Raw genomic sequence first — 14,936 nt, forward strand, 5'->3', positions numbered from 1 at the left:
GAACAATGTTGAGCTCAAGATACGTGCCAACATTGCTAAATTTCGTAAAGTCAATGAGACTTGGTTCTTTATGAAGGGTATGTATATCCAAAAGGACCTTGCAAGACAATTTTTCTTGCAAGAAAAACTACGAACCATCAAATAAGGTGAAATGAGTGTTCATAATTATTTTAGTTATCTAGGTCCACTATGGGATGAACCAACTCTTCTTGAACCCAGATGGGTTGCTAGCAAAGGTATGAAACTAAGAAGAGAATAAATAGAAAAATAATATTTTTTTCAATTTTTACATGGGCTTAGGCCCGAATTTGAGCAAGTTAGATCTTCCATTCTTCATAAATCTAAATCTCTTCCCTTGGAAGATGCGGTTGTCGAGGTTTGCCAGGAGAAAACTCGTCTTAGGATAAATTGTTAGCCATATCTAAACCCAACAACCATGTTAAATCTTATAGGCCCCCACACTTTTGGAAGCAAAATAACTATAATGGTGGATATAGGAAAGCTATTTGCCACCATTGCCATGAACCGAGACACAAGGCCTAATTGTCCCAAGCTCAATGAGATCTCAAAAAACAAGGTAGCTTCCGTTGAGGAGACCATACCAAAGAAAAAAGAATTCACTATAAAAGGATGTGACACTTTTTCATTTATTCAACTATCGGAGGCACTCCAACAACTACTTAAATCTCCATCAACTTCAGTGGTCGTGATAGCATTATCCTCTCCTCCCGGTATGTGTTCTTCGATCCATGACTTGAGAGCTTCTTTTCATATGACTCCATATGAAAATTGTCTATCCAATTTATGCACTAATTTAAAAAATTCTTGTCTCCACCGCCGATGGAACATCCTTGCAAATTAAAAGTATTGAAAATTTAGATTCTTCTCAAAATTTTAGTGTTTCAAAAATTAGAGTTCCAATTTTTTTTTTTCGGTTTCTCACATATCCGATCATTAATGTGAAATCTCCTTCTCATCTAAGGGTTGTTTCATACAGGATCTCTGGTCTGAGAAGCGGATTGGGCAAGGCCATAGGAGAGGGGATATCTACTTCATGGGCTCTCTGAATTTTTCCTCAAAACCATTTTGTAATTATGTTCAAGATAAAGACATTGAAACTTGGTACAAAAGACTTGAACATCCAAGCTATTCAAAGATGTATCTTTTCCCTTTTGGAAAATTTTTTTGTAACGAGAAAGATTTAATTTGCAAGGATTGTATTTTTGGAAAAATGAAAGCTATTCCATTTTCAAATATAACATTTGTTTCTAAAAGACCTTTTTAATTAGTGCATTCAGATGTTTGGGGCCCTTCCCCGGTCATATCAAAAGGAGAATATTCATATTATGTTACATTTATTGATGATTTCACTAGATATGTATGGATTTACTTCCTTAATCTCAAATCCGATATATTTTCTTACTTTAAAGAATTTTATATAATTATTAAAAATCAATTTCAAAGCAATATTTCCATTCTTAGATCCGACTCGGGTGGTGAATACCTATCAAATGAATTTCAAAATTATTTAAAATAAAATGAGATTTGTCATAAAAAATCGTGTCCAAGGACCCCTCAACAAAACAGACTAGCCAAAATAAAATATAGATATATTATGGAAACCGCTAGGACCTTACTTATCTCTAAAAAAGTTACAAAGAGTTTTTGGGCCGAGGCCGTTCTAACATCAACCTATTTAATAAATGGAATGCTCTCATCATCTTTTTAAAATGTTTCTCCATATGAAAAATTATTTGAAAGAACTTCCAATTATAAACGTTTGAGAATCTTCGGTTGCAACTGTTTTGTCCTTTTGCATAAGAGATAAATTATCTCCAAAAAGCTATTGAATGTGCCTTCATGGGTTATGGAAAAAATAAAAAAGATTTTAGATGTTTTGACTTCAAGAATAACAAACTTTATGTTTCTAAGGATGCAACTTTTTTAGAAAATGAAAATGAACTTGTGATGACTAAGGGTAAAGAGGAAGTAAATTACAACTTCTTATTTGATTTCTTACCACAAAAAAAATTAACCTTTTGTGATGTTTCTTTGAATGATAATTTCTTGAGTGATAATGGTGATAATGATGGGCATTCTAATGTTCAAAATACCAAATCAAGTAATGATAATATGAATCAAGTAATGCTAATATTATTAATAAACCAATACAAGTGTATACCCGACGTGAGCACAAAAACCCTCCAAATGCTTTAGAAAAATATACTTATGACTCTTTTATGGAAGAAACCCCACTTAGAAGATTCAATCGTATCTCTATTCTTCTTAGTAGGCTCGTATCATATGATACCTTGACACCAAATTATAGAGCTTGTTTGATAGCCTTACATTCCTACTTTGAACCCATCACATTATAATGAAGCTAAAAATCTTCTACAATGGGTTGAAGTAATGAATGCAAAATTAGATGCTCTAAAAATGGCAAAAACTTGGGAGATAACTTCGTTACCCTTAGGAAAGAAAGTTATAGGATGTAGATGGGTTTTTAAGGTTAAAACCAAGAATGATGTGACCCTAGAAAGATATAAAGCTAGGTTAGTCGCCAAAGGATATTAACAGGAATATGAAATTGATTATGAGGAAACCTTTGCACCAGTAGCTAGGATGACCAGTGTTAGGACCCTCGTAGCAGTTGCATCCATTAAAAAATGACCCATATATCAACTTGATGTTAAAAATGCTTTTCTTAATGGAGAATTAAATAAGGAGGTTTATATGGATCCTCCACCGGGATTTAGTATTGAAAATGGAAAAATTCTTAGACTTAAAAAAGCCTTGTATGGTCTTAAACATGCTTTAAAAGCCTGGTACGATAGATTTAGTAGTGTTATGTCTCTTTTGGGTTTTTACTCTTGCTATACTGACACTACTCTTTTTGTTAAAAATATAGGTTTTAAAGTGGTTATGTTTTTATTTTATATAGATGATATGATAATCACTGAGAGTGACAAGCAGAAAGTTATTGATATTAAAAATGTTTTGAAAGAAGATTTTGACATGTCTGACTTGGGTTTTTTGAGATATTTCCTAGACATTGAAGTTGCTTACTCTCTCAGATGATACATTTTGTCTCAAATGAAGCTTGCTGCTGATATTTGTGCTAAGTCTGGCATATCAGATAACAAGAAAGTAGAAACCCCTGAAGTGATCAATGATAAGTTAAGACTTGAAGATGAGACTCTTCTTGATGATCCTACACCTTATCGTCAATTGATCGAGTCACTTACCTACTTGTCAATCACCATGCCTAATATAGTTCATGCAATTCATGCTATCTGTCAATTTTAGCATGCTTCAACAACTGTGCACATGAGTGCTATGTTAAGAATTATTAAATATATTAAAAACACCATAACAAAGGAAATTTTCTTATCTTCATCTTCTTCTCTAGAGTTGCTTGCTTATAGTGATGTTGGTTGGAGAAAAAGTCTCAATAATAGAATCTCAATCACAAGTTTTTGTGTCTTCTTAAGAGATTCTCTAATATCGTAGAGGTGCAAAAAGCAACAAAAAATATCATTATCTTCAACCGAAGTGGAATATTGTGCAATGACTACAACTACAATGGAGCTTGTGTGACTAAAAAGTCTTTCTCAAAGATATGGGTGCCATCATCTCAAAACCCTCAAAGATGTATTATGACAATAAGAGTGCAATCTACATTGCAAGTAACCACACCTTCTATGAGCGAACAAAGCACATAGAGATGGATTGTCATTATGTACGTGATAAGTATTTAAGAGGAACTATTATGTTGCCATATGTCATATCAAAGTATCGACTCGTCGATTTCTTCATCAAAACTCTTCTTGCACCTCAATTTCTTTTCTCATTAGCAAACTTTCGGTCACTTCACCGTAAGTTTGAGGGGGGCTGTTAAAATATATAATAGTTAATGCCCATTAGGTGCATTTCTATATTTTCACATATGTAATAAATAATTGTTTTTATAAAATAATAATTATTTTTTATTCGTTTTATTTTATTTTTGTTTTTATTGTAATTAATAAAGTCATTGAGGGCGCTATGGTCATAAGACTATATGTGGAAACCCCCAATGGTCTCCCACTCTCTCTTTTTGTTGTATAAATAGGGATGTTCCCCCCCTATTCCCTTATGCTTTTTACCAAAGCATTTACTCAATAAATTGAATACATTTTTTATCCTTTTGTGTTGCCCTTTGTTGGCTATTGTATTGTCCCTTAGTGGACTTGTGCTTGTACACATTGTGATTGTGATCTTGTAAGCCTTTAGTGGCATTGGTTCTATATTTTTTTCTGCTATTTCATTACAATGAGTGATGCAATAGAACCAGTTTATGTTTACCTTTGAAGAAGCCAAAATGGGATATGCAATAATAAGACGTGTGGGGAAATATAAAGCCAACTGAAGCAAGTATGAAGTGGTGACTGATGCAGTACTGGATTGCAAAAGAACAACGATTCTGGACATGTGAGCTTGCATCTAAAAGTGATTTGATGGCATCTGGTTACAAGCAAAACTAAGAGCTATCAGTGAAGAAATGTGCTGTTACCTGTAACTTGTGAGTATTAGATACGATACAACTATTTGTGTAAAAAGGAGCTCGGCTTGAAGTTCTTTGATTTTTGTTTAGATGAGGTTTAGAAAGGGACTGGACATGAAAGTCCTTTGGTTGCAAGTAGGTAGAGAAAATCTAGAGAGAAAATATGAGGAGGATTATGTGATGAGATGAAAAAATTGTGCAATCATGAGGGAAAAAGTAAGGTTTGTAGTGGTTTTTCTTTTTCCTTTCTTGAGCGTCAGGAGAAACACATATTCATGTATATATGGGTGAACTGTTATTTCGTCCTTTATTTGATTAGTATAACAGAAAAGATCTTATTAATGTTAAGATATATGCATTGTATTATGTACCTATGTATACCATTCGTATACTTATCTATTGTATATTGTACCTTTGGATATTTTTAAATCAAGTATACATAATGTATACTTTTAGGATAGAATAGGTTCTCTTTTTCTTTCCTTTTTAGTCATTATTTAGATGCCTGTTTTTGTAATTTTTTATTCTTATTTTATTTATTATTTTTGTTCTTTTTTGGTCAAAATAGATTGATCAAATTAGCCATTAGGATCCAGCCTAACGGCTAGTTGAAGGAGGCCAAATGTGTATCCCTTATGTATTTTGAGAGAGGATGGATGTATGTAAAGTGTGTGTACATGAGTGTTGTAGTGAGGTGTTCTTGTATATTTTTTATACATTTTTCATTAATACAACAACAACAACAACTACGCCTTCATCCCAAAACAATTGGGGTCGGCGATATGAACCAAAAAAAAAAATCATTCTGGGTCTTCCACATGAATCCTTCTCCTCCAATCATTTCTATCCAATGCCATGTCCTCGGTGAGGTTCAAAGCATACATTACATTTTTCATTAATAAAATATTTTAATTTTTTATATTTTGTTTTTCTTCATGGCTATGCACGGTTTATTGTATCTAGTCAAATGCATTTGGACTTCATTTATGTTGTCATTTTTAGTGTTTCTTGTGCCTCGGGTTCGGTGCCATTTCATGACTATTATCTCTCAAGATTAGCTTTTCAAATTCTATTAGAGACTTTTTCCTTCCTGAAGGTTATTCTAAAATATTAGCATCTTTAAGAGCACTTTCACCCATGATTCATCATTTGTTTCTTATAAATATAGGAAAATTTATTTAATTATTGGTTTCATGTTAACAAACATCTATTTGAAACTTCTGCAGGAGGATGCAGGTGGAGGGTTAGTATTTTGGCATCCAAAAGGTGCCATTGTCAGGCATATTATTGAGGATTCTTGGAAAAAAATGCATATAAAACATGGCTATGAGTTGCTATACACTCCTCATGTAGCGAAAGCTGATCTTTGGAAGATCAGCGGCCACCTAGATTTTTACAAGGAGAACATGTATGATCAGATTAAAATAGAAGATGAACTTTATCAGCTAAGACCAATGAATTGCCCTTACCACATTCTTGTATATAAGAGGAAGTTGCATTCATACAGGGACTTCCCAATTAGAGTGGCAGAGTTGGGAACAGTTTACAGATATGAATTATCTGGAAGTTTACATGGCCTTTTCCGTGTAAGAGGTTTCACTCAGGTATGCTGCTTTCATCCATTTATTCACCACTAACCTGTTTAGAATGTGCACACACTTCCTAATTTATTCTATCATATGCTTTCTCATTTATTTCTGCTACATTACTTCTTAATTTCTGAAATGCACCATCACGGAAATTGTTCTCTTTTTTCTGGTGCATATTGTAAAAGCTAGACTAGTTCACCCCTTGATTTCTCAAAGACATCCTGGCTGACAGTTATGTTTAAGAACCCAATTCCTTTTTCAGAATGAAGAATCTTTTCTAGATTGCTCTTTTGGGGAAGATCACCCAATACTTTGTGACGGGTAAAAAATTGGAGATCTGTAAGATTTGTACGTTTGACTCCACAGGCCACTTAGATTTGCCTTTGTAGACACAGATTCTAATGCTGCACAGGGATGCACAATATGACCTATAGATCAATATGTGCAATGGCACTAAGCCTTTTTGAATGTCTCAGATGGGATTTACCCATTCGTGGAAACATCTCGCAGCCCACTTCTTTTGCTTAATCCATTCCTGCCAATCTCAAGTGGAAAGTGTGTGATAAGGTGTATTTTCCTTACAAAGCTTCTGAAGATATATCTGACAGAAGTAAAACCTTTACAAAAAACCAGGAGACGTTTAATGACTGGTGGTTGATGGGGAAGTCATCCTCATTTAATACTGTGAACTGCAAGAAACCACTGGTGGACTCACAAATGTTTTAATTACTTTTAAGTTCCTCATCTTTAAGCATTTCCCATGATGGCTTGCTTCTCCAGCTTTATTATTGTACAACTTAGAACATGCCGTTAGTATGCATATTTAATAAAAAGGGCAACATGGTCCAGCTAATTGTGGTAGTTGTTTGGATTCCAGAATATAGGTACACCACATTTTTAATGAATTTTAGCTTGGTTATCATTGATTTTCTGTAGAATGTTTGCACGACATATAGTTACTGTCATATTGTTTATGGCAGGATGATGCACACATTTTTTGTCTAGAAGATCAAATCAAAGATGAGATCAGAGGTGTCCTGAATCTTACTGAAGAAATCCTACTCCAATTTGGTTTCAAAAAATATGAGGTGAACCTCTCAACAAAACCAGAGAAGGCTGTGGGTGATGATGATATATGGACAAAAGCTACAGATGCTCTTAGAGATGCTTTAGATGATAAGGGTTGGGAGTATAAGATAGATGATGGAGGTGGTGCTTTCTATGGTCCCAAAATTGATCTTAAGATTGAAGATGCTCTTGGGAGAAAGTGGCAATGCTCAACAGTACAGGCAAGTCCTTAACCTCAAACTTATTCCCCAAAAGCTTTCTCCCACTAGGCGGAGTTTGCATAAGCTCTTTCATCCTTTTTTCTGTCCTTGGCCTGAAGTGCCCATTTATTAGCATTCGGCCTTGTTACTAGTTGTGAACTTAGCTTCTGCTTTGTCAAATCAAAACAGAAACTATGACTTAATTCAGTACTGTTGTATCTTGAATTTCTCAAATTCCCAAAGCTATGTTATGGGGTTTGATTTTTTTTTTGTGATTAACAGGTCGACTTTAATCTTCCCCAACGATTTGACATATTTTATGTTGACTCAAATTTAGAAAGGAAGCGTCCCATCATGATCCATAGGGCAATCCTTGGATCTTTAGAGCGTTTCTTTGGAGTACTTATAGAGCACTATGCTGGAGATTTTCCTCTCTGGATATCACCAATCCAAGCTCGTGTACTACCTGTCACTGATATGCAGGTATTGTGTGTTTCTAATGTTTGTACTTTCTTAATCCTTGTGTTTGTTGCAGATTGCAGTTATGCCAAGATACAACAATAATCTGTTAAATAAAAATTATAAAGGATTTGAGTGACCAAATTGTTTTCATGATTGATGATTTCATAGTAAATGTCAAGGTGGGGTGGTTAGCTTGCATTATCATAATGGAAGGGTCTCAGGTTTGAATACCGGGGGGTTTATCCCCCAGCTTGGCTATCGCAAAATAAATAAATAACTGTCAAAAGTTCTCAAAAACATAATGCTATCCTTGTTAAATGGTTCTATGGATGCCTATATTAGTTTTTCGATGGATCCTTGTAGAAATGACTTGCTTACTACAGCAAAGCAAACAGTGACTATCATGGACATTCTAGGAAATGCATGCATTAGTTGATCAACATGTTATCCTAGAAATGACAATTGATGTTCACTGATTTACTAGTGGGTGGAGCATGAAAATTTGGTGAAAAGTACCAATCTATTTCCTGAATTTGCAAATATTATTTGCTTGACCAACCAAAAGAGTTGTTGCTCGTAACTCACAACCAAAGTTTCTGGAATATCAGAATAATTGAGGATTCTGTGCTGCTTCTAGTGTCTAATGTTATTTTATATGCTGTATTATGCTTGATACCTTTTAGCTTAAAAAAAGGTGATGTTGACTTGAAATGAAATGGGGATCTTCGAAACACGAGCTTTGATTAACAAGCGCAAGTGTCAAGAATGACACTAAAGAATAACCCTTAAAAAGGGTATAACTGGAAACAAAATAAAAATAAAAATGTATTCTTTATTGATATGAAAAACCAAAGCATTGGAGTGAAATACAAGAGGGGCTGCACCCCTTTATATACACAGCTGAAAGAGGACTCAATAGAGCTGTTGGGCACAGTCCAACAGCTCTATTTAGAGCTGTTGGAATGTGTCAGTCCAACAGCTCTATTGCTAGTCAAGTCTGGACAGGACTTGACTAGCAACAGTCATTCTAGTTCAAACTGAACTAGATGACATAAAGACAAAAAATAAAAATAAAGGAAAAAAAATACAGAAAAGAAAGAAATTAAAAATGTATTTATATATATATATAATAATATAATATTATTATATATACATATATGTACAGTTTTACATTTTAACACTCCCCCTCAAACTTACGGTACAATGAGCGAAAGTTTGTCTAAGAGAAAGTGAAATCGGGGAGCAGCGAGAGGCTTTGTAAAGAGGTCTGCTAACTGATATTCTGAAGTGACATATGGCAGATCAATTATCCCGTGTAGATATTCCTCTCTGACGTAGTGACAATCCATTTCGATGTGTTTGGTGCGTTCGTGGAATGTTCTGTTACTGGCAATGTAGATCGCACTTTTGTTGTCACAACACATTTGTGAAGCCTTTGTTGCTTCAACTCCCATGTCAGCAAGCAGTCGTCGGAGCCAAACTACTTCCATGGTCGTGGTTGCCATGGCTCTGTATTCAGCTTCGGTGGATGAGAGAGATACCTTCTGCTGCTTTTTACACCTCCACGAGATTAATGATTCCCCTAAAAAGACACAAAAGCCAGTGGTTGAGTGTCTGTTATTGGGATCACCTCCCCAATCAGCATCAGTATATGCAATTAAATCAAGAGAAGAGGAGGAAGATAAGAAAAGTCCTCGTGAAAGAGAGGACTTGATGTATCTGATAATACGCATGACTGCTCCCATATGAACAGAAGTAGGAGCATGTTGAAATTGACTTGCTGTATGAACAGCATGTGCTATATCTGGTCTGGTAATGGATAGATAGGAAAGTGCCCCGACAAGCTGTCTGTAAGGAGTAGGGTCTGCAAGAAGTTCTCCATCATCAATCTTCATTTTAACATTAACAACTTCTGGAGTGTCAACTTTCTTATCATCAGTAATACCAGACCTGAAAACAATATCAAAAGCAAATTTAGTCTGAGATAATAAATATCCTCTAGGAGAATAAACAACTTCAATGCCTAAAAAATATCTCAACAAGCCCAAATCAGTCATTTCAAAATGAGATTTAAGAAGTGTTTTGATTGTTTCAACTCCCTGTTTATCGCTTCCGGTGATGATCATATCATCCACATAGAGAAGAAGCACAATGATCCCTGCATCAGAATTCTTAATAAACAAAGCAGTGTCAGTTAAACAGAATTGAAAACCAATATCAATCATAACACGACTAAACCTATCATACCAAGCTTTTGGTGCTTGTTTAAGTCCATAAAGAGCTTTTTCTAAGCGAAGGACTTTACCCTTAGGAATACTTAGACCAGGAGAGGGTTCCATATATACTTCTTCAACTAGCTTTCCATTTAAAAAAGCATTTTTGACATCCATTTGAAAAATAGACCATTTTTTGATAGAAGCTAAGGCAATTAAGGTTCGGACAGTAGTCATACGAGCCACCGGAGCAAAGGTTTCTTCATAATCAATCCCATATTCTTGGGCATAACCTTTGGCTACTAAACGGGCTTTATATCTTTCAAGAGTACCATCACTCTTGGTTTTAATTTTATAAACCCATCGACATCCTATAGTTTTCTTCCCTGGAGGAAGATCTTGAATATTCCATGTAGAAGCCTTTTCAAGTGCATCTAATTCAACTTTCATGGCTTCTATCCATTTGATATCATTTTTTGCTTGAAAATATGTGGATGGTTCTTCATATGAGTGAATTAATGCAATAACTGCCCTATATGTGGGTGAGAAAGACTCGTATGATACAAACTTTTCTGGAGGCCTCGAGATTCGGGATGATTGTCTAGTTGGAATGTTAGAATATTTCTCAAGTGCACATGGAGTATTAGACTCTTGTCGCCTGGAATATTGAATACTAGTATCTCTATGAACTTCTTCATTTTCAACATTAAGATCAATAATTCTTGGATCATCATCAAAGTTACAATCAAGGTCATATTCATCAGATGTTGATGTTAGATCTAGCAAAAAGGAGTACTCAGTGACGTCTTTTAATTTTCTAAAATCAAAGAAGCTCTCCTTTTCAAAAAAGGAAACATTTCTAGACACATATAGTTTATTATTTTTGAAGTCAAAACATCTATAACCTTTCTGGTTTTCAGCATATCCTAAAAAGGCACAAGGAATCGCACGAGGGGAAAGTTTATCATTTTTGTCAGTAAATATGAAACATTTGCACCCAAATATTCTTAATCTAGAGTAGTCTGGAGAAATGTTCATAAGTTTTTCAATGGGAGTGATATTTTGTAACGAAGAAGATGGCATCCTATTAATGAGATAGGTGGCAGTTAAGGCAGCTTCTGCCCAAAAAGTCTTTAGGGACTTGATTTGCTATTAATAAAGTTCTAGTGGTTTCTATAATATGGCGATGTTTTCGTTCTGCCAGTCCATTTTGTTGAGGTGTATAAGGACAAGATCTTTGGTGTGTGATGCCATGCAATTTAAGATAATTTTGAAAATCTGTGGATAAAAACTCTCCCCCTGAATCTGTGCGAAAAATAGTAATATCATTTTGAAATTTGTTTTTAACCATATTATGAAAAGTTTGAAAGTATGAAAATACTTCAGACTTATGTTTGAGAAAGTACATCCACGTATGTCGGGAGAAATCATCGACAAAAATAACATAGTAAACAAATCCTTCTTTAGAAATTACTGGTGCAGGACCCCAAACATCCGAGTGTATTAATTCAAGTGGTCTTGAAGAGAAAAAGGTTCTGTTCTGAAATGGTAATCTTTTCATTTTGCCGAGAATACAATCTTTACAATCAAATGATTCAGAGTTACAAAATTTCCCTAGATTTGGAAAATGTTGGATTTTGGCTACATGTGAGTGACCAAGTCTCTTATGCCACAGTTCCAACTCTATTTTTTGAATATTATAACAAAAAGCTTTTTTCGGCATTTTCAAAAAATCCATGTAATAGAGTCCTCCTTCTCTATGGCTTTCCCCAATCAGCTTGCCTGACTGGCGATCCTGTACCCAACAACCATGAGAAGAAAAAGAAATATTACACCCATAATCAGAAATTTGAGATACAGATAAAAGATTTAAATTTAATTTGGGAACATGTCTAATTTCTGGAATAAAAAAATTTTTTGTTTTATAAATTTTTTCAAAATCTCCTATTCCTTCTATTTCAAGAGAAGTCCCATCAGCAGTAAAGACCTTTGACACACTTGTTTTATTTTTAACACATTTGGATAGACTTTGATTATTTGGGGTCATATGAAAAGATGCACCAGAGTCAAGAAGCCAAGAAATTTTACCTAAATCAGAAAAAGATGAGGCTGCTGCGCCGGTTGAAGCTTCAGATGAGGAAGAGGCACCTTTGATGAGAGGCTGAAGGATCTCCATTAGTTGGGCCAGGGAAACTGGTGCATCCTGATCTTTAGGCTCCGATCCAGCAATTGTAGCTCTTTTTTCTCTCAGCTCCTTAAGTTTGGGACATTGTGGCCTGTAGTGTCCCGGTTCATGACAGTGATGACAAATAACTTTCTTCTTATCATAGTCACCATTTTGTCGGTTAAAGTGAGGAGGCCTATATGATCGAACATGATTCCCTGGTCTAGACACGGCTAAAACGGAATCATCTTCAATTTTTAAAGAACCTTTCCGGAGACGATTTTCTTCCATTGTTAACTCTTCAATAGTTTCAACAATAGAAGGAATTTTTCCCCGGTGAAGTAGGGCCGATTTAGTGGTTTCAAATTTCGGCCTTAATCCAGTGATAAACTGGTAAAAATGTTCAGCATCGAGTTGTTTCTGACGAAGCTCGATGTCTTCGGCACAATGCCACTTTGGTTCTAAAAGGGAAAGTTCTTCCCAAAGATCGGACAACCCATTGTAATATTCACGAATAGTTTTGTCTCCTTGTGTCATCATTCGAACTTTTTCTTGGAGGTTGCACACGTGTGCAATATCTTTAAGGGAATACATATTCTTAAGGTATTCCCATGCCTTATCGGCATGATCAAATTTGGCAAGACTTGAGCATTTTTTAATGTCAACGCTATTGATAAGCCATGACATTATCTTCGCATGAGATATTTTCCATTCTTTCCATTTCTTCTCGTATGAGGCAATAGCCTTGATTTTCTCTTCTTCTGATAGAGGGACGTCTTTATCTCCCTCCTTTTTAGTAAGAGATAGCTTAGGTTCCGAATCGGAACCATCCACAATCCCCCATAAGCCTTTTCCCCATATATGGTGCTTCATGATTGAAGCCCATGTTACATAGTTCGTATCGCTTAATTTCATAGGCATGATGGTGACTTTATCATTGTCATCCATCGATTACAAGGAGAGAAAGAATAGGGATAGAAGAGAAACAAGAAGGAAAATGAGAAAGAAAAAAAAAAAAAACAATACAACAAGATGTGAAATCTTCTCCAATGAAGTGATAAAACACTTCTCTTCAAGTGGCGAACACTTTTGCAAACGGGCACGGAAACCGAGGCAGCTTTTCCTCAAGATTTAGTACTTCCGCGGCTCTGATACCATGAAATGAAATGGGGATCTTCGAAACACGAGCTTTGATTAACAAGCGCAAGTGTCAAGAATGACACTAAAGAATAACCCTTAAAAAGGGTATAACTGGAAACAAAATAAAAATAAAAATGTATTCTTTATTGATATGAAAAACCAATTGCTTAAGAAGCATTGGAGTGAAATACAAGAGGGGCTGCACCCCTTTATATACACAGCTGAAAGAGGACTCAATAGAGCTGTTGGGCACAGTCCAACAGCTCTATTTAGAGCTGTTGGAATGTGTCAGTCCAACAGCTCTATTGCTAGTCAAGTCTGGACAGGACTTGACTAGCAACAGTCATTCTAGTTCAAACTGAACTAGATGACATAAAGACAAAAAATAAAAATAAAGGAAAAAAAATACAGAAAAGAAAGAAATTAAAAATGTATTTATATATATATATAATAATATAATATTATTATATATACATATATGTACAGTTTTACATTTTAACAGACTTCAACATAATCAACAGTGGGCTGCTTGGAATCTGGCCTGTTTTTTTTTTTCAACAGCATTGTCCGTTTTATAGAGTGTCTTTGAGCCTTATTAGCTGACATGATTACTAAATGGCCACATCTTCAAATGCTAAGAGTGTGCATAGGACAGTTATTTAGCATTTGCTAAGGAAGAAGCTATATGAGGATTGAACTTATTACCTAACACAGCTATATTTTCCATTTAACTTGTCCTAAACCGAGACAACTGTTTGGTTTTGTTATTTTCACGTGTAGGTGGGTTACTGCCAAGAGATTACAGCTAGATTGAAGGCAAAAGGTATCAGAGCAGAGCTTTGCCATGGCGAGCGCCTACCAAAGCTGATAAGGAATGCTGAGAAGCAAAAGGTTCCATTAATGGCTGTTGTAGGGCCAAAAGAAGTTGAAACCCAATCAGTGACAGTCCGATCAAGATCGGGTGGAGAGCACGGTACCATGAGCATTGATGACTTCGTCGAAAAAATCCAACTTGCAGTGGAGAACAGAACTCCCTTTTTGTAAGATATCATCAGGTATTGTCTTCTAATGTTGTCCCATGGGGCCAGATTCTTTTGATTTTATAAATGTAATTTGGATTCATAGCATTGCCTTCTTGATAATATATTAAGCATGATTTACAGAAATATAAGATTGTGCTCATTTTTTTGTCTGTGGGATGGAGTTCTTCAGTATTGGGGTGAAGAACCTCTTGTTGTGATGACCTGTTGCTTTTGGTTTTTCCATGTTGCAAAAAATTGAACAATGAAAATAGATGGAAAGTGCTGACCGAATTGATTGGGATTTGAAGTTTCAAGTCTTTGAAAGCTGACCGATCAAAATCAGTTTCTCAATTTGTACGGTTCAAAGCCTTTGAACAATTTGCTTCTGACCTAGAAAAAAGCTACACCAAATCAATTGTCAAGAGGTCAACAATCATAGAAGCTGCTTGAATAGTTCCAATCATCCCCTCTAATGGTGGAAGAATATATAATTTGCTATTTATGTTAACGTGAATGGATATCTTAATCTGTT

General features: G+C 35.3%; 1 protein-coding gene across 1 annotated transcript in view; it reads left to right on the forward strand.

Moving 5' to 3' along the window:
• LOC149838447 (threonine--tRNA ligase, chloroplastic/mitochondrial 2-like) overlaps window positions 1-14,548 on the forward strand; it is a 36,075-nt gene extending 21,527 nt beyond the window's left edge. Inside the window, exons 5-8 of the mRNA XM_090006600.1 lie at window positions 5,773-6,150; window positions 7,116-7,424; window positions 7,686-7,886; window positions 14,163-14,548. Coding sequence (XP_089862726.1) covers window positions 5,773-6,150; window positions 7,116-7,424; window positions 7,686-7,886; window positions 14,163-14,426 — 1,152 coding nt within the window. The 3' untranslated portion in view covers window positions 14,427-14,548. The remainder of the gene's footprint in view (window positions 1-5,772; window positions 6,151-7,115; window positions 7,425-7,685; window positions 7,887-14,162) is intronic.
• Window positions 14,549-14,936: the final 388 nt, after the last annotated feature.

This window comes from Nuphar pumila, chromosome 5, assembly GCF_984573655.1.
Source record: "Nuphar pumila chromosome 5, dmNupPumi1.hap1.1, whole genome shotgun sequence".
NCBI classification, from domain to species: Eukaryota; Viridiplantae; Streptophyta; class Magnoliopsida; order Nymphaeales; family Nymphaeaceae; genus Nuphar; species Nuphar pumila.